The 21207-nt window shown below is 51.7% G+C and overlaps 1 protein-coding gene across 5 annotated transcripts in view; it reads left to right on the forward strand.

The window, feature by feature from the left end:
• The window catches only part of LOC140735807 (aquaporin-10-like), a 136270-nt gene that overhangs the window by 108130 nt on the left and 6933 nt on the right, over positions 1–21207 (forward strand). For all 5 annotated transcript variants that reach the window (XM_073061297.1, XM_073061298.1, XM_073061294.1 and 2 more), the window contains exons 4-6: positions 15818–15955; positions 16683–16801; positions 20632–20849. In XM_073061297.1, the coding sequence (XP_072917398.1) occupies positions 15818–15955; positions 16683–16801; positions 20632–20849 (475 nt within the window). The remainder of the gene's footprint in view (positions 1–15817; positions 15956–16682; positions 16802–20631; positions 20850–21207) is intronic.

The raw sequence follows: 21207 nt of genomic DNA on the forward strand, positions 1-21207 counted from the left end.
GTAGAGAATACCAGATCCCTGGGAATGGGTTACAGGCTGGGATCTAACCCAGGGGTTCAGGGGGTTTATGTAGAGAATACCAGATCCCTGGGAATGGATTACAGGCTGCGATCTAACCCAGGGGTTCAGTGGGTTTATGTAGAGAGTTCCAGATCCCTGGGAATGGGTTACAGGCTGAGATCTAACCCTGGGGTTCAGGGGGTTAATGTAGAGAATTCCAGATCCCTGGGAATGGGTTTCAGGCTGGGATCTATCCCAGCGGTTCAGGGAGTTTGGGTAGAGAGTTCCAGATCCCTGGGAATGGGTTACAGGATGAGATCTAACCCAGGGGTTCAGGGGGTTTATGTAGAGAATTCCAGATCCGTGGGAATGGGTTACAGGCTGGGATCTAACCCAGGGTATCAGGGGGTTTATGTAGAGAATTCCAGATCCCTGGGAATGGGTTACAGGCTGGGATCAAACCCAAGGGTTCAGGTAGAGAATTCCAGATCCCTGGGAATGGGTTACAGGCTGGGATCTAACCCAAGGGTTCAGGTAGAGAATTCCAGATCCCTGGGAATGGGTTACAGGCTGGGATCTAACCCAGGGGTTCAGGGGGTTTAGATAGATAGATAGATAGATAGATAGATACTTTATTCATCCCCATGGGGAAATTCAACATTTTTTCCAATGTCCCATACACTTGTTGTAGCAAAAACTCATTACATACAATACTTAACTCAGTAATAATATGATATGCATCTAAATCACTAATTCAAAAAGCATTAATAATAGCTTTAAAAAAAAGTTCTTAAGTCCTGGCAGTTGAATTGTAAAGCCTAATGGCATTGGGGAGTATTGACCTCTTCATCCTGTCTGAGGAGCATTGCATCGACAGTAACCTGTCGCTGAAACTGCTTCTCTGTCTCTGGATGGTGCTATGTAGAGGATGTTCAGGGTTTTCCATAATTGACCGTAGCCTACTCAGCGCCCTTCGCTCAGCTACCGATGTTAAACTCTCCAGTACTTTGCCCACGACAGAGCCCGCCTTCCTTATCAGCTTATTAAGACGTGAGGCGTCCTTCTTCTTAATGCTTCCTCCCCAACACGCCACCACAAAGAAGAGGGCGCTCTCAACAACTGACCTATAGAACATCATCAGCATCTCACTGCAGACATTGAATGACGCCAACCTTCTAAGGAAGTACAGTCGACTCTGTGCCTTCCTGCACAAGGCATCTGTGTTGGCAGTCCAGTCTAGCTTCTCGTCCAACTGTACTCCCAGATACTTGTAGGTCTTAACCTGCTCCACACATTCTCCATTAATGATCACTGGCTCCATATGAGGCCTAGATCTCCTAAAGTCCACCACCATCTCCTTGGTCTTGGTGACATTGAGACGCAGGTAGTTTGAGTTGCACCATATCACAAAGTCCTGTATCAGTTTCCTATACTCCTCCTCCTGTCCATTCCTGACACACCCCACTATGGCCGTGTCATCAGCGAACTTCTGCACATGGCAGGACTCCGAGTTATATTGGAAGTCAGATGTGTACAGGGTGAACAGGACCGGAGAGAGTACGGTTCCCTGTGGCGCTCCTGTGCTGCTGACCACTGTGTCAGACCTACAGTCTCCCAACCGCACATACTGAGGTCTATCTGTCAAGTAGTCCACTATCCAATCCACCATGTGAGAGTCTACTCCCATCTCCGTTAGTTTGTGCTTTAAGATCTTGGGCTGGATGGTGTTAAAGGCACTAGAGAAGTCAAGGAATGTAATCCTCACAGCACAACTGACCCCATCTAGGTGAGAGAGTGATTTGTGCAGCAAATACGTGATAGCATCCTCCACTCCCACCTTCTCCTTATACGCAAACTGAAGCGGATCCCGGGCGTGCCTGGTTTGTGGCCTCAGATTCTGTATTATCAGCCGCTCCATGGTCTTCATCACGTGCGACGTCAAGGCAACAGGTCTGAAGTCATTCAACTCCTTTGGTTGTTGTTTCTTCGGTACCGGTACAATACAAGATGTTTTCCACTGTCTGGGTACTCTTCTCTGATCTAGACTCATGTTGAAGATGCGCTGTAGTGGTTCTCCCAGTTCAGTTGCACAGGCCCTCAGTAATCGTGGGGAAACTCCATCCGGTCCAGCCGCCTTGCTGGTACAGATCTTCCTCAGTTGACCTTCCACCTGTGCAGCCGTAAACCTGGGCGTGGGCCAGGTCTCCTGTGAGTGGATATTTTCCTGTGAGGGAAGTAAGCCTGGTGTGGAGTTCTGCAGTGAGGGTGAGATTGTGCTGTCGAACCTATTGAAGAAGTTGTTCAGCTGGTTCGCTTTCTCCACATCTCCACTTATGTTTGCCCCCCGCTTTGCACCACATCCGGTGATGATCTTCATCCCATCCCACACCTCCTTCATGCTTTTTTCCTGCAGCTTTTGTTCTAACTTCCTCCTATACTGCTCCTTTGCCCCCCTTATCTGTACTCTGAGTTCCTTCTGAACTCTTTTAAGCTCCAACCGATCACCATCTTTAAAGGCCCTCTTCTTCTGGTTTAGGAGGCCTTTGATGTGACTAGTGATCCAGGGCTTATTATTGGGATAGGGATACATTATTATGTAGGGAATTCCAGATCCCTGGGATTGGGTTACAGGATGAGATCTAACCCTGGTGTTCAGTGGGTTTATGTAGAGAATACCAGATCCCTGGGAATGGGTTACAGGCTGGGATCTAACCCAGGGTATCAGGGGGTTTATGTAGAGAATTCCAGATCCCTGGGAATGGGTTACAGGCTGGGATCTAACCCAGGGGTTCAGGGGGTTTATGTAGAGAATACCAGATTCCTGGGAATGAGTTACAGGCTGGGATCTAACCCAGGGGTTCAGGGGGTTTATGTAGAGAATTCCAGATCCCTGGGAATGGGTTACAGGCTGAGATCTAACCCAGGGGTTCAGGGGGTTTATGTAGAGAATACCAGATCCCTGGGAAAGGGTTACAGGCTGGGATCTAACCCAGGGTATCAGGGGGTTTATGTAGAGAATTCCAGATCCCTGGGAATGGGTTACAGGCTGGGATCTAACCTAGGGGTTCAAGGAGTTTAGGTGGAGAATACCAGATCCCTGGGAATGGGTTACTGGCTGGGATCTAACCCAGGGGTTCAGGTAGAGAATACCAGATCCCTGGGAATGGGTTACAGGCTGGGATCTAACCCAGGGGTTCAGGGAGAGAATACCAGATCCCTGGGAATGGGTTACAGTCTGGGATCTAACCCAGGGGTTCATTGGGTTTATGTAGTGAGTTCCAGATCCCTGGGAATGGGTTACAGGATGAGATCTAACCCAGGGGTTCAGGGGGTTTATGTAGAGAATACCAGATCCCTGGGAATGGGTTACAGGCTGGGATCTAACCCAGGGTATCAGGGGGTTCATGTAGAGAATTCCAGATCCCTGGGAATGGGTTACAGGCTGGGATCTAACCTAGGGGTTCAAGGAGTTTAGGTGGAGAATACCAGATCTCTGGGAATGGGTTACAGGCTGGGATCTAACCCAGGGGTTCAGGTAGAGAATACCAGATCCCTGGGAATGGGTTACAGGCTGGGATCTAACCCAGGGGTTCAGGGGGTTTATGTAGGGAATTCCAGATCCCTGGGAATGGGTTACAGGCTGGGATCTAACCCAGGGGTTCAGTTGGTTTATGTAGAGAATAACAGATCCCTGGGAATGGGTTACAGGCTGGGATCTAACCCAGGGGTTCAGGGGGTTTATGTAGGGAATTCCAGATCCCTGGGAATGGGTTACAGGCTGGGATCTAACCCAGGGGTTCAGTTGGTTTATGTAGAGAATAACAGATCCCTGGGAATGGGTTACAGGCTGGGATCGAACCCAGGGGTTCAGGGGGTTTATGTAGAGAATAACAGATCCCTGGGAATGGGTTACAGGCTGGGATCTAACCCAGGGGTTCAGGGTGTTTATGTAGGGAATTCCAGATCCCTGGGAATGGGTTACAGGCTGGGATCTAACCCAGGGGTTCAGTTGGTTTATGTAGAGAATAACAGATCCCTGGGAATGGGTTACAGGCTGGGATCGAACCCAGGGGTTCAGGGGGTTTATGTAGAGAATTCCAGATCCCTGGGAATGGGTTACAGGCTGGGATCTAACCCAGGGGTTCAGTTGGTTTATGTAGAGAATAACAGATCCCTGGGAATGGGTTACAGGCTGGGATCGAACCCAGGGGTTCAGGGGGTTTATGTAGAGAATAACAGATCCCTGGGAATGGGTTACAGGCTGGGATCGAACCCAGGGGTTCAGTGGGTTTATGTAGAGAATAACAGATCCCTGGGAATGGGTAACAGGCTGGGATCTAACCCAGGGGTTCTGGGGGTTTAGGTAGAGAATTCCAGATCCCTGGGAATGGGTTACAGGCTGGGATCTAACCCAGGGGTTCTGGGGGTTTATGTAGAGAATTCCAGATCCCTGGGAATGGGTTACAGGCTGGGATCTAACCCAGGGGTTCTGGGGGTTTAGGTAGAGAATTCCAGATCCCTGGGAATGGGTTACAGGCTGGGATCTAACCCAAGGGTTCAGGTAGAGAATTCCAGATCCCTGGGAATGGGTTACAGGCTAGGATCTAACCCAAGGGTTCAGGTAAAGAATTCCAGATCCCTGGGAATGGGTTACAGGCTGGGATCTAACCCAGGGGTTCAGGGGGTTTATGTAGAGAATTCCAGATCCCTGGGAATGGGTTACAGGCTGGGATCTAACCCAGGGGTTCAGGGGGTTTATGCAGAGAATACCAGATCCCTGGGAATGAGTTACAGGCTGGGATCTAACCCAGGGTATCAGGGGGTTTATGTAGAGAATTCCAGATCCCTGGGAATGGGTTACAGGCTGGGATCAAACCCAAGGGTTCAGGTAGAGAATTCCAGATCCCTGGGAATGGGTTACAGGCTGGGATCTAACCCAAGGGTTCAGGTAGAGAATTCCAGATCCCTGGGAATGGGTTACAGGCTGGGATCTAACCCAGGGGTTCAGGGGGTTTATGTAGGGAATTCCAGATCCCTGGGATTGGGTTACAGGATGAGATCTAACCCTGGTGTTCAGTGGGTTTATGTAGAGAATACCAGATCCCTGGGAATGGGTTACAGGCTGGGATCTAACCCAGGGTATCAGGGGGTTTATGTAGAGAATTCCAGATCCCTGGGAATGGGTTACAGGCTGGGATCTAACCCAGGGGTTCAGGGGGTTTATGTAGAGAATACCAGATTCCTGGGAATGAGTTACAGGCTGGGATCTAACCCAGGGGTTCAGGGGGTTTATGTAGAGAATTCCAGATCCCTGGGAATGGGTTACAGGCTGAGATCTAACCCAGGGGTTCAGGGGGTTTATGTAGAGAATACCAGATCCCTGGGAATGGGTTACAGGCTGGGATCTAACCCAGGGTATCAGGGGGTTTATGTAGAGAATTCCAGATCCCTGGGAATGGGTTACAGGCTGGGATCTAACCTAGGGGTTCAAGGAGTTTAGGTGGAGAATACCAGATCTCTGGGAATGGGTTACAGGCTGGGATCTAACCCAGGGGTTCAGGTAGAGAATACCAGATCCCTGGGAATGGGTTACAGGCTGGGATCTAACCCAGGGGTTCAGGGGGTTTATGTAGAGAATACCATATCCCTGGGAATGGGTTACAGGCTGGGATCTAACCCAGGGGTTCAGGGGTTTTATGTAGAGAATACCAGATCCCTGGGAATGGGTTACAGGCTGGGATCTAACCCAGGGGTTCAGGGGGTTTATGTAGAGAATACCAGATCCCTGGGAATGGGTTACAGGCTGCGATCTAACCCAGGGGTTCAGTGGGTTTATGTAGAGAGTTCCAGATCCCTGGGAATGGGTTACAGGCTGAGATCTAACCCTGGGGTTCAGGGGGTTAATGTAGAGAATTCCAGATCCCTGGGAATGGGTTTCAGGCTGGGATCTAACCCAGCGGTTCAGGGAGTTTGGGTAGAGAGTTCCAGATCCCTGGGAATGGGTTACAGGATGAGATCTAACCCAGGGGTTCAGGGGGTTTATGTAGAGAATTCCAGATCCGTGGGAATGGGTTACAGGCTGGGATCTAACCCAGGGGTTCAGGGGGTTTATGTAGAGAATACCAGATCCCTGGGAATGGGTTACAGGCTGGGATCTAACCCAGGGGTTCAGGGGGTTTATGTAGAGAATACCAGATCCCTGGGAATGGGTTACAGGCTGGGATCTAACCCAGGGGTTCAGGGGTTTTATGTAGAGAATACCAGATCCCTGGGAATGGGTTACAGGCTGGGATCTAACCCAGGGGTTCAGGGGGTTTATGTAGAGAATACCAGATCCCTGGGAATGGGTTACAGGCTGGAATCTAACCCAGGGGTTCAGGGGGTTTATGTAGGGAATTCCAGATCCCTGGGAATGGGTTACAGGCTGGGATCTAACCCAGGGGTTCAGTTGGTTTATGTAGAGAATAACAGATCCCTGGGAATGGGTTACAGGCTGGGATCTAACCCAGGGGTTCAGGGGGTTTATGTAGGGAATTCCAGATCCCTGGGAATGGGTTACAGGCTGGGATCTAACCCAGGGGTTCAGTTGGTTTATGTAGAGAATAACAGATCCCTGGGAATGGGTTACAGGCTGGGATCGAACCCAGGGGTTCAGGGGGTTTATGTAGAGAATAACAGATCCCTGGGAATGGGTTACAGGCTGGGATCTAACCCAGGGGTTCAGGGTGTTTATGTAGGGAATTCCAGATCCCTGGGAATGGGTTACAGGCTGGGATCTAACCCAGGGGTTCAGTTGGTTTATGTAGAGAATAACAGATCCCTGGGAATGGGTTACAGGCTGGGATCGAACCCAGGGGTTCAGGGGGTTTATGTAGAGAATTCCAGATCCCTGGGAATGGGTTACAGGCTGGGATCTAACCCAGGGGTTCAGTTGGTTTATGTAGAGAATAACAGATCCCTGGGAATGGGTTACAGGCTGGGATCGAACCCAGGGGTTCAGGGGGTTTATGTAGAGAATAACAGATCCCTGGGAATGGGTTACAGGCTGGGATCGAACCCAGGGGTTCAGTGGGTTTATGTAGAGAATAACAGATCCCTGGGAATGGGTAACAGGCTGGGATCTAACCCAGGGGTTCTGGGGGTTTAGGTAGAGAATTCCAGATCCCTGGGAATGGGTTACAGGCTGGGATCTAACCCAGGGGTTCTGGGGGTTTATGTAGAGAATTCCAGATCCCTGGGAATGGGTTACAGGCTGGGATCTAACCCAGGGGTTCTGGGGGTTTAGGTAGAGAATTCCAGATCCCTGGGAATGGGTTACAGGCTGGGATCTAACCCAAGGGTTCAGGTAGAGAATTCCAGATCCCTGGGAATGGGTTACAGGCTAGGATCTAACCCAAGGGTTCAGGTAAAGAATTCCAGATCCCTGGGAATGGGTTACAGGCTGGGATCTAACCCAGGGGTTCAGGGGGTTTATGTAGAGAATTCCAGATCCCTGGGAATGGGTTACAGGCTGGGATCTAACCCAGGGGTTCAGGGGGTTTATGCAGAGAATACCAGATCCCTGGGAATGAGTTACAGGCTGGGATCTAACCCAGGGTATCAGGGGGTTTATGTAGAGAATTCCAGATCCCTGGGAATGGGTTACAGGCTGGGATCAAACCCAAGGGTTCAGGTAGAGAATTCCAGATCCCTGGGAATGGGTTACAGGCTGGGATCTAACCCAAGGGTTCAGGTAGAGAATTCCAGATCCCTGGGAATGGGTTACAGGCTGGGATCTAACCCAGGGGTTCAGGGGGTTTATGTAGGGAATTCCAGATCCCTGGGATTGGGTTACAGGATGAGATCTAACCCTGGTGTTCAGTGGGTTTATGTAGAGAATACCAGATCCCTGGGAATGGGTTACAGGCTGGGATCTAACCCAGGGTATCAGGGGGTTTATGTAGAGAATTCCAGATCCCTGGGAATGGGTTACAGGCTGGGATCTAACCCAGGGGTTCAGGGGGTTTATGTAGAGAATACCAGATTCCTGGGAATGAGTTACAGGCTGGGATCTAACCCAGGGGTTCAGGGGGTTTATGTAGAGAATTCCAGATCCCTGGGAATGGGTTACAGGCTGAGATCTAACCCAGGGGTTCAGGGGGTTTATGTAGAGAATACCAGATCCCTGGGAATGGGTTACAGGCTGGGATCTAACCCAGGGTATCAGGGGGTTTATGTAGAGAATTCCAGATCCCTGGGAATGGGTTACAGGCTGGGATCTAACCTAGGGGTTCAAGGAGTTTAGGTGGAGAATACCAGATCTCTGGGAATGGGTTACAGGCTGGGATCTAACCCAGGGGTTCAGGTAGAGAATACCAGATCCCTGGGAATGGGTTACAGGCTGGGATCTAACCCAGGGGTTCAGGTAGAGAATACCAGATCCCTGGGAATGGGTTACAGTCTGGGATCTAACCCAGGGGTTCAGTGGGTTTATGTAGAGAGTTCCAGATCCCTGGGAATGGGTTACAGGCTGAGATCTAACCCTGGGGTTCAGGGGGTTAATGTAGAGAATTCCAGATCCCTGGGAATGGGTTACAGGCTGGGATCTAACCCAGCGGTTCAGGGAGTTTGGGTAGAGATTTCCAGATCCCTGGGAATGGGTTACAGGATGAGATCTAACCCAGGGGTTCAGGCGGTTTATGTAGAGAATTCCAGATCCGTGGGAATGGGTTACAGGCTGGGATCTAACCCAGGGGTTCAGGGGGTTTATGTAGAGAATACCAGATCCCTGGGAATGGGTTACAGGCTGGGATCTAACCCAGGGGTTCAGGGGGTTTATGTAGAGAATACCATATCCCTGGGAATGGGTTACAGGCTGGGATCTAACCCAGGGGTTCAGGGGTTTTATGTAGAGAATACCAGATCCCTGGGAATGGGTTACAGGCTGGGATCTAACCCAGGGGTTCAGGGGGTTTATGTAGAGAATACCAGATCCCTGGGAATGGGTTACAGGCTGCGATCTAACCCAGGGGTTCAGTGGGTTTATGTAGAGAGTTCCAGATCCCTGGGAATGGGTTACAGGCTGAGATCTAACCCTGGGGTTCAGGGGGTTAATGTAGAGAATTCCAGATCCCTGGGAATGGGTTTCAGGCTGGGATCTAACCCAGCGGTTCAGGGAGTTTGGGTAGAGAGTTCCAGATCCCTGGGAATGGGTTACAGGATGAGATCTAACCCAGGGGTTCAGGGGGTTTATGTAGAGAATTCCAGATCCGTGGGAATGGGTTACAGGCTGGGATCTAACCCAGGGGTTCAGGGGGTTTATGTAGAGAATACCAGATCCCTGGGAATGGGTTACAGGCTGGGATCTAACCCAGGGGTTCAGGGGGTTTATGTAGAGAATACCAGATCCCTGGGAATGGGTTACAGGCTGGGATCTAACCCAGGGGTTCAGGGGTTTTATGTAGAGAATACCAGATCCCTGGGAATGGGTTACAGGCTGGGATCTAACCCAGGGGTTCAGGGGGTTTATGTAGAGAATACCAGATCCCTGGGAATGGGTTACAGGCTGGGATCTAACCCAGGGGTTCAGGGGGTTTATGTAGAGAATTCCAGATCCCTGGGATTGGGTTACAGGCTGGGATCTAACCCAGGGGTTCAGGGGGTTTATGTAGAGAATACCAGATCCCTGGGAATGGGTTACAGGCTGGGATCTAACCCAGGGGTTCAGGGGGTTTATGTAGAGAATACCAGATCCCTGGGAATGGGTTACAGGCTGGGATCTAACCCAGGGGTTCAGGAATTCCAGATCCCTGGGAATGGGTTACAGGCTGGGATCTAACCCAGGGGTTCAGGGGGTTTATGTAGAGAATTCCAGTTCCCTGGGAATGGGTTACAGGCTGGGATCTGACCCAGGGGTTCAAGGGGTTTAGGTAGAGTATATTAGATCCCTGAGAGTGGTTTAAAGCATGGAATCTAGAGGTTCTACGGTTTATTTTCTTTTCAAATCTTTTTATTATTATTATCCAAAATAACAGGTGTAGATTGAAGTAGGAAACTCTTACAATGACTCAAGGGGAAGGAAAAACAATATTTTAAAGACTGAAAAATATGGTGAGACAAAAAAACAGAAAAGAAAAAAAACCCTACTAAAGCAAAGAAAAGTGAGGGAAAAGACCCATCAGGTCTTGAAGAACCTGATTGGTCATCAGAACCCTGGAGCCGTGTTTCATAGAAAAAGCTTCTAAAGATAAACATCAGACAGTCAGCAAAAAAAAATACCAAAACTTACAACTAGAGCGTGGAGAAAATCCATCAATTAACTCAAAATGGTCGTAACCAGCAAATGAACCCCGTCTTTTCTCAAATTCAAACATGGGTTCCAAGGTTCGACTTCTAATTTTCTCCAAATAAGACATAGCATCACTTGAGAGAACCATTGTGACAGAGTGGGAGAGGTTCTACGGTTTACATATAGAATGATATTATTTTATTGTGTAAATTAGCTATTGTGTAAATTTATATCTAACTAATGTCAAGTCGAGTTTATTGTCATCTGTACGTCCGCATGTGCGTGGTTGCTATGGAAACCCCTGCATCACAGGCTGACAGTGTCAGATCAGTGTGTCTGCCTTGTGATGCAGTTGTGTGCTGGGCCCGGACACATGTGAACGTCCAGCAATCTAAAGTTGCCGGCTCTCTCCACCACCTATCCGCCAGCGTAGATTGGCCCACGTTCACCCTCCTGCCCCTCCTTGAAGCCAGCGATCGGCTCGTTAGTTTTACCGCCGTTGAGCCAGAGGCTGTTGTTGTAGCACCGCTCAACCAGGGGTCCTACCTCACTCCTCCACCAGGGGTCCTACCTCACTCCTCCACCAGGGGTCCTACCTCACCCCTCTACCAGGGGTCCTACCTCACTCCTCCACCAGGGGTCCTACCCTCACTCCTCCACCAGGGGTCCTACCTCACTCCTGTACCGGGGGTCCTACCTCACCCCTCTACCAGGGTCCTACCTCACTCCTGTACCAGGGGTCCTACCTCACTCCTCCACCAGGGGTCCTACCTCACCCCTCTACCAGGGGTCCTACCTCACTCCTGTACCGGGGGTCCTACCTCACTCCTCCACCAGGGGTCCTACCTCACCCCTCTACCAGGGGTCCTACCTCACCCCTCTACCAGGGGTCCTACCTCACTCCTGTACCGGGGGTCCTACCTCACTCCTCCACCAGGGGTCCTACCTCACCCCTCAACCAGGGGTCCTACCTCACCCCTCTACCAGGGGTCCTACCTCACTCCTGTACCGGGGGTCCTACCTCACCCCTGTACCACGGGTCCTATCTCACTCCTCAACCGGGGTCCTACCTCACTCCTCCACCAGGGGTCCTACCTCACTCCTCAACCAGGGGTCCTACCTCACCCCTGTACCACGGGTCCTATCTCACTCCTCAACCGGGGTCCTACCTCACCCCTCAACCAGGGGTCCTACCTCACTCCTCCACCAGGGGTCCTACCTCACCCCTCTACCAGGGGTCCTACCTCACCCCTCTACCAGGGGTCCTACCTCACTCCTGTACCGGGGTCCTACCTCACTCCTCCACCAGGGGTCCTACCTCAACCCCTCAACCAGGGGTCCTACCTCACCCCTCTACCAGGGGTCCTACCTCACTCCTGTACCGGGGGTCCTACCTCACCCCTGTACCACGGGTCCTATCTCACTCCTCAACCGGGGTCCTACCTCACTCCTCCACCAGGGGTCCTACCTCACTCCTGTACCGGGGGTCCTACCTCACCCCTGTACCACGGGTCCTATCTCACTCCTCAACCGGGGTCCTACCTCACCCCTCAACCAGGGGTCCTACCTCACCCCTCTACCAGGGGTCCTACCTCACTCCTGTACCGGGGGTCCTACCTCACCCCTGTACCACGGGTCCTATCTCACTCCTCAACCGGGGTCCTACCTCACTCCTCCACCAGGGGTCCTACCTCACTCCTCTACCAGGGGTCCTACCTCGCTCCTCTACTGGGGGTCCTACCTCACTACATCCCTGTTCCCGGTGTCCTACCTCACCCCTGTATCCTGGTTCATCTACTCTGTGATTCATCAACAGTGGAGTCGACAACCGATTTGTGGATGGCGTTTGGCCACACACTCGCCTGTCCATCGGGGGTAGAGTGGGTGCTTAGCACGCAGCCTCGACGTGCTCCTGTGATGGTGCAGTTGTTCAGAATCGATTCAGGGCTATTTCTATTGACATATGTTGTGAAATTTGTTATTTTGCTGCAGCAGTACAGTGGAGCACAAATATATACGATAAGTTATAGTAATAAATATTATTTATTACTTTATTTAGTGATACAAAATGTTACAGGCTCTTGCAAACCAATCAGTCCCACACTGCCAATTCTACCCATGTGACCAATTAGCCTACAAACCCGTCTGTATTTGGACCGTGGGAGGAAACCTGCTGGGTCACAGGGAGAGCATGCAAACTCCTCAACAGACAGTGGCAGAATTGACCCCAGGTTGCTGATGCAATCCTCACAGAGGGATCAGAAGTGGAGAGAGGGGCCAATTTCAAGTCCCTACAGTCAATATCTCTGAGGATCTAACCTGGTCCCAACCGCTATATCATGCCTCTATAAAGGCAAGGCAACGGCTATATTTCATAAGGAATTTCAGATTTGGTTTGTCACCTAAAAGCACTCAAAAATATCTACAGATGTAAGGAGGGGAGGGGCTGCTGCTGCACAGGACAGAAAGAAGCTACAGAGAGTTGTAAAGTTAGTCAGCTCCATCTTGGGCACTAGCATCCATACCATCCAAGACATCTTCAGGGAGCGGTGTCTCAGAAAGGCAGAGTCCATTATTAAGGACCTCCAGCACCCAGGGCATGCCCTTTTCTCACTGTTACCATCAGGGAGGAGGTACAGAAGCCTGAAGAGACACACTCAGCGATTCAGGAACAGCTTCTTCCCCTCTGCCATCCGATTCCTAAATGGACACTGAACCCATAAACACTACCTCACTTTCTTCTGTTTTATTTCTGTTATTTCCATTATTTCTGTTCTATCACCATTTAAAATTCAACTATTTAATATACATAAATAATATAATATGAACTACTTAACGTAATTCAGTTTTTTTCTATATTTTTTCATGTGTTGCATTGAACTGCTGCCGTGAAGTTAACTAATTTCACGACACATGCCGGTGATATTAAACCTGGTTCTGAATCTGATTTTGCTGCTGTAAGGCATTAAGCTGACCACTACACTACCATACCGCTATAAAAGAATAAGTAATTAGTGCGAGACCAGAGCAAAGAGTCAGGCAGTGTTCATGGGCGGAGCAGAAGTATCTGTTTCTGAGTCGTTGAGTGTGTGTCTTCAGATCCCGTACCTCCTCCCTGGAGGTAGTGAGAAGAGGGCATGTACCAGCTGGTGAGGGTCCTTAGTGACTGATGCTGCCTTCCTGAGGCACCGGCGTTTGAAGATGTCCTCGATGGTGGAGGGCCATGCTGGTGATGGAACTGGCTGAGTTGACAATCTTGTGCAGCCTCTTGCGACCCCCTGCATTGGAGCCTCCACACCAGGCAGCAATGCAACTGGCTAGAATGCACATCTGCGGAGATTTGCTAGAGAGTGCCCCCTACTGACTGTTAGCTGAAATGCTGGCAAACTCCAGGCCCAAGGAAGACAAGATGGTAAAGGAGGTGTCTGCTACACTGAACTTTTTTTTTATAGAATAGTACAGCACAGTACAGGCCCTTCGGCCCACAATGTTGTGCCGACCCTCAAACCCTGCCTCCCATATAACCCCCACCTTAAATTCCTCCATATAACTGTCTAGTAGTCTCTTAAACTTCACCAGTGCATCTGCCTCCACCACTGACTCAGGCAGTGCATTCCACGCACCAATCACTCTCTGAGTGAAAAACCTTCCTCTAATATCCCCCTTGAACTTCCCTCCCCTTACCTTAAAGCCATGTCCTCTTGTACTGAGCAGTGGTGCCCTGGGGAAGAGGCGCTGGCTGTCCACTCTGTCTATTCCTCTTAATATCTTGTATACCTCTATCATGTCTCCTCTCATCCTCCTTCTCTCCAAAGAGTAAAGCACTAGCTCCCTTAATCTCTGATCATAATGCATACTCTCTAAACCAGGCAGCATCCTGGTAAATCTCCTCTGTACCCTTTCCAATGCTTCCACATCCTTCCTATAGTGAGGCAACCAGAACTGGACACAGTACTCCAAGTGTGGCCTAACCAGAGTTTTATAGAGCTGCATCATTACCCCGCGACTCTTAAACTCTATTCCTCGACTTATGAAAGCTAACACCCCATAAGCTTTCTTAACTACCTTATCTACCTGTGAGGCAACTTTCAGGGATCTGTGGACATGTACCCCCAGATCCCTCTGCTCCTCCACACTACCAAGTATCCTGCCATTTACTTGTACTCTGCCTTGGAGTTTGTCCTTCCAAAGTGTACCACCTCACACTTCTCTGGGTTGAACTCCATCTGCCACTTCTCAGCCCACTTCTGCATCCTATCAATGTGTCTCTGCAATCTTCAACAATCCTCTACACTATCCACAACACCACCAACCTTTGTGTCCTCTGAAAACTTGCCAACCCATCCTTCTACCCCCACATCCAGGGCGTTAATAAAAATCACGAAAAGTAGGGGTTCCAGAACCAATCCTTGTGGGACACCACTAGTCACAACCCTCCAATCTGAATGTACTCCCTCCACCACAACCCTCTGCTTTCTGCAGGCAAGCCAATTCTGAATCCACCTGGCCAAACTTCCCTGGATCCCATGCCTTCTGACTTTCTGAATAAGCCTACCGTGTGGAAACTTGTCAAATGCTTTACTAAAATCCATGTAGATCACATCCACTGCACTACCCTCATCTATATGCCTGGTCACCTCCTCAAAGAACTCTGTCAGGCTTGTTAGACACGATCTGCCCTTCACAAAGCCATGCTGACTGTCCCCGATCAGACCATGATTCTCTAAATGCCCATAGATCCTATCTCTAAGAATCTTTCCAACAGCTTTCCCACCACAGACGTAAGGCTCACTGGTCTATAATTACTACCTTTTTTGGACAAGGGGACAACATTCACCTCCCTCCAATCCTCCAGTACCATTCCCGTGGACAATGAGGACATAAAGATCCTAGCCAGAGGCTCACCGGGAGAAATCTCCAAGAGTTTTTGGTGACAGACTGGGTGTCCTGTGACTCCTGGAAGTAGCGCCACTGGGATTACCCTCGTCATGATTTTGTGACTTTTCTTTCTTTTTGAAGAAGGGATCAGTGGAGGGTTTCAGCAAGTACCCTGCCTCTGAATTTCTCGATGCAAGATGCTTTCTGACTACAAAAGAGATTTGTACAAATGAGATTGAAAGAGTACAGAAAAAAATGACAGAAAACGTTGTTGGGACTTTAGGGCCCGATTCATAGGGAATGGTTGAATAGATTTAAACGTCATTCCCTGCAGCGCAGGAGAATGAGGGAGATTTGTTGGAGGTACAGTATTATGAGGGTGTAATAGGGTAAATGCAAGCAGGCTTTTTCCACTGAGGTTTCGAATAGAGGATCCGGCGAAAGCTGAAATGTTCAAGGGGAACGTGAGGGGGAATTTCTCTCAGCAGTGTTGGGTGCAGGTTCGATTTCAATATGGAAGAGAAATTTGGACAGGTGCACGGTCGGGAGAGCTAGGGAGGGCTGCGCAGATTAAAAGTTTGGCATGGACTGGATGGGCCAAAAGGCCTCTGTGCTGCAGCACTCTATGACTAACCCCCCCTCCCTCCCTCCCTCACCCCCTGTGGTTTCCAGGGGCACATTTGAACCCGGCCGTGACCTTGAGCCTGTGCATCTTGGGGCGGTTTCCGTGCTGGAAGATGCCGTTCTACACACTGGCGGAGAGCCTCGGCTCCTTCACGGCAGCAGCCACCACCTACACGATGTACTACGGTACGTGGGGCTGCGCAGGCGGTCGGTGGGGACGCGCGGGTGGTCGGACTTGAGAGAGTTGTGAGCCAAACACCCGCTTCAGGGAATATTTACTGAGCACCGAATGGACCCTTGTCCCCTCACGCACCTACCACAGGGATATTCACAAGGGCCCAGAGACCGCCCCTGGGATCTGTGTCCCCATCTCAGGCTGAGAGGTGAGGCACACACTGATGCAATCCAGTTGCAATCCCCCCTCACCTCGCCTGGTCTCTACGTGACTCCAGTACGACCCCCACCAACTCAGCTGCTCCTGGGGTGCTTGTGACACTGGGCAATGTCACCAACAATGCCCCTCAGTGGGGAGATCCCTCACCCCAGTGTGGAGATCCCTCACTGGCCCTCTCACAGAGCAGATCCCCGGCCACTTCTCCTACAATGGAAGATTCCTCATTCCCTTCCCACAGCACAGAGATCTCTCACCACTTCCACAACGTGGGCATTCTTCACCACCCCTCCTGCAATATGGAGATCCTTTAATACCTCCCCCCCCCACACACAGTGTGGAAATCCTTCACCTCCACAGAGATCCCTCACCCCCCCCCCCCCCCCACAGTGCTGAGAACCTTCACCACCCCTCCCCGTCGTTGGATTGCTGTCTGGGTCCGGGACTCTGAGGGAGGGGGGGTGCCACGGTGCGTGCAGACTCTCAACCCTTCTGCCCCTTCTCCGCCACCCCCCGACACAGATTCCATCCATCGGTTTTCCAATGGGAGTCTGTCTGTGCTGGGACCCCGAGGAACGGCCGGAATCTTCGCCACCTACCCCGCCGAAGGCATCAGCAACAGCAATGGCTTCATCACCGAGGTAAATCCCATCCTCACTCGTTCCTCCGGGACCCCCACTTCCGTGAGGAATAGCCACGAAATGTGGGATTGTGGTGTTGGGATGAGGGTTGCTCTGACAAGTAAACACAACTAGAATTTTAAAAGGTCCATTGGAGTGTTTCCATACCGAGGTGGTGATCGGGGTTGTGCCGGTCGGTTCAGGAACCGAATGGTTGAAGGGTGGTCACTGTTCCTGACCCTGGTGGTGTGGGACTTCAGGCTTCTGTACCTCCTGCCCGATGGGAGCTGTGAGAAGGTGGCCTGGCCGGGTGGTGGGGATCCTTGATGATGGAGGTGGCTCTGTTCAGCCAGAGTCTCCTGTAGATACGACCGATGGTGGGGAGGGATGTGCCGGAGAGGCACTGGGCTGAGACTGGGGGGTGATAGGTGAGGAGGTTGAAAACTCTGAAAATCCCAGCAGTTCAGTGTTTGACTCACCAGGGTCCCCATTTCCCATCCACGTTAAAACCATCACACCCCTATTTCCCAGTCCCCTTTAAACCCACCAGGATCCCATTCTCACTGACTTTAAACCCACTGGGACCCTGTTTCCCACCGGGACCCCCCCGTTTCCCATTCCCTTTAAACCCACCGGGACCCCGTTTCCCAGTCCCTTTAAACCCACCGGGACCCCGTTTCCCATTCCCTTTAAACCCACCGGGACCCCGTTTCCCATTCCCTTCAAACCCACCGGGACCCCCTTTTCCCATTCCCTTCAAACCCACCGGGACCCCGTTTCCCACTGACTTTAAACCCACCGGGACCCCCGTTTCCCAGTCCCTTTAAACCCACCGGGACCCCGTTTCCCATTCCCTTCAAACCCACCGGGACCCCTTTTCCCATTCCCTTCAAACCCACCTGGACCCCCGTTTCCCATTCCCTTCAAACCCACCGGGACCCCTTTTCCCATTCCCTTCAAACCCACCTGGACCCCGTTTCCCATTCCCTTCAAACCCACCGGGACCCCCTTTTCCCATTCCCTTCAAACCCACCGGGACCCCCGTTTCCCATTCCCTTCAAACCCACTGGGACCCTGTTTCCCACCGGGACCCCATTTCCCAGTCCCTTTAAACCAACCAGGATCCCATTCTCACTGACTTTAAACCCACTGGGACCCTGTTTCCCACCAGGACCCCATTTCCCAGTCCCTTTAAACCCACCGGGACCCTGTTTCCCATTCCCTTTAAACCCACTGGGGACCCCGTTTCCCACTCCCTTCAAACCCACCGGGACCCCCCGTTTCCCAGTCCCTTTAAACCCACCGGGACCACCCGTTTCCCAGTCCCTTTAAACCCACCGGGACCCCCGTTTCCCATTCCCTTTAAACCCACTGGGGACCCCGTTTCCCAGTCCCTTTAAACCCACCGGGACACCCGTTTCCCATTCCCTTCAAACCCACCGGGACCCTGTTTCCCACTGACTTTAAACCCACCGGGACCCCATTTCCCACTCCCTTAAACCCACTGGGGACCCCGTTTCCCAGTCCCTTTAAACCCACCGGGACCCCCGTTTCCCAGTCCCTTTAAACCCACCGGGACACCGTTTCCCATTCCCTTCAAACCCACTGGGACCCTGTTTCCCACTGACTTTAAACCCACTGGGACCCCCCCGTTTCCAGTCCCTTTAAACCCACTGGGACCCCGTTTCCCAGTCCCTTTAAAACCACCGGGACCCCATTTCCCGCTCCCTTCAAACCCACCGGGACCCCGTTTCCCATTCCCTTTAAACCCACCGGGACCCCGTTTCCCAGTCCCTTCAAACCCACTGGGACCCCCGTTTCCCATTCCCTTTAAACCCACCGGGACCCCGTTTCCCGTTCCCTTCAAACCCACCGGGACCCCGTTTCCCATTCCCTTTAAACCCACCGGGACCCCGTTTCCCACTGACTTTAAACCCACCGGGACCCCATTTCCCATTCCTTTAAACCCACCGGGACCCCGTTTCCCAGTCCCTTTAAACCCACTGGGACCACCGTTTCCCAGTCCCTTTAAACCCACTGGGACCCCCGTTTCCCATTCCCTTTAAACCCACCGGGACCCCGTTTCCCATTCCCTTTAAACCCACCGGGACCCCCGTTTCCCACTGACTTTAAACCCACCGGGACCCCCGTTTCCCATTCCCTTTAAACCCACCGGACCTCCACCGTTTCCCAGTCCCTTCAAACCCACTGGGACCCCCGTTCCCATTCCCTTTAAACCCACCGGGACCCCCGTTTCCCAGTCCCTTCAAACCCACTGGGACCCCCCGTTTCCCATTCCCTTTAAACCCACCGGGACCCCCGTTTCCCGCTCCCTTCAAACCCACCGGGACCCCCGTTTCCCATTCCCCTTTAAACCCACCGGGACCCCCCGTTTCCCACTGACTTTAAACCCACCAGGACCCCCATTTCCCATTCCCTTTAAACCCACCGGGACCCCCGTTTCCCAGTCCCTTTAAACCCACTGGGACCCCCGTTTCCCAGTCCCTTTAAACCCACCGGGACCCCATTTCCCATTCCCTTTAAACCCACCGGGACCCCCGTTTCCCACTGACTTTAAACCCACCGGGACCCCCGTTTCCCAGTCCCTTTAAACCCACTGGGACCCCCGTTTCCTAGTCCCTTTAAACCCACCGGGACTTCCGTTTCCCACTGACTTTAAACCCACTGGGACCCCGTTTCCCAGTTCCTTTAAACCCACCGGGATCCCATTCCCCAGTCCCTTTAAACCCAATGGGACCCCCGTTTCCCAGTCCCTTTAAACCCACCGGGACCCTGTTTCCCACTGACTTTAAACCCACCGGGACCCTGTTTCCCAGTCCCTTTAAACCCACCGGGACCCCCGTTTCCCATTCCCTTCAAACCCACCGGGACCCCCGTTTCCCATTCCCTTTAAACCCACCGGGACCCTGTTTCCCATTCCCTTCAAACCCACCGGGACCCCCGTTTCCCACTGACTTTAAACCCACCGGGACCCCGTTTCCCATTCCCTTCAAACCCACCGGGACCCCGTTTCCCACTGACTTTAAACCCATGTGACCTCATGTCCTGCTCCCTTTAAACCCACTGGGACCCCATTTTGCTCTCCCTTTAACCACATCAGGGAACCCCCTTTCCTGCTCCATTTAAACCCCCTGAGACCCCGTTTCCTGCTCTCTAAACCCACCACGTTCACTGGAATCTGCATACATTCCTGAATAGAATTATACGTTAGTTGTGGCGTTGACAGGAAAATCAGCCATTGTGGCACCAGAGGAGCCTGGATTCTCAGAATTCATCCACGAATTAGGGACAGTGGCTTCAGTCCTGTACGCAAATCTGCCAATAATCTCTTTGGCTTCCTACTGCCTTGCAGAGTCCTGAGATCTCCTCCATGCTGAGCTCTGAGTTTGGGTCCCAGTCTCAAAATAAATCAGGGCAGAAACGGGTAAATCGGCGAATTGGTTTGTTATTCTTACAGACCAGACCATTACACAGTGCACTGAGGTAGAACAAGGTAAAGCAATAACAGATTGCAGAGTAAAGTGTCACAGTTACAGAGAGAGTGCAGTTCCGTGAACAATGAGATACAAGATGATAACAAGGTAGATTGTGAGGTCAAGAGCCCACCTCATCGTACTAGGGGACTGTTCAATGGCTGGTAACTGTGAGGTCCTTTGGGCTTCTTTAGCTGGAGGCCGGTGAAATTCTTGGAACTCTCTCCCCAAGAGAATTGGAGGTGACTTGAGAGCTGAGACTGGCTGAATATTGAGCGAACGCTGATTAAAAGCAGGTCTCTGCCATTCCTGTAACCTTGACGACGTTTGCCCTCCCTCCTCCCCCCCCCCCCGCAGGTAATTGCCACGGCCGTGTTATTGATCTGCATCCTGGCGATCGGCGACTCGCGGAATGCCATGATACCGGTCTTCCTCCGGCCGCTCATGACCTCGGTCTGCGTGCTCCTGATCGGCATGGCGATGGGAGCCAACACCGGCTACGCCATCAACCCAGCGAGGGACATAGGGCCGCGCATGTTCACTTTCGCGGCTGGCTGGGGATCCGAGGTGTTCACGTGAGTCATTTCCCACGCCCCCGGGAACCTAGAACACACTCTACGTTTCTGTTGTATCCGGTCTCACACCAGTATCCCTTCTGTCCGAAATAATCCAGATCCCTCCATTCCGGGATGTGTCTGTCTGAGAGCCTCGAAACACATCTTATCGTAGCCGCCTCTCCACCACCCCGGCAGTGACTCCAGACACCTCTCTCTCTAACTTGCCCCGCACGTCTTCAACAACATTACAGCACAGGAGCAGGCCCTTCGGCCCATAGCGCTGTGCTTGCCATTTTATGCCTAACTAAACCAATGCCTTCTGTCTGCATAATGTCCATATCCCCCCATTCCCTGCACATTCATGGGCCTGTCTCAG

This window comes from Hemitrygon akajei, chromosome 11 (assembly GCF_048418815.1).
Source record: "Hemitrygon akajei chromosome 11, sHemAka1.3, whole genome shotgun sequence".
NCBI lineage: Eukaryota > Metazoa > Chordata > Chondrichthyes > Myliobatiformes > Dasyatidae > Hemitrygon > Hemitrygon akajei.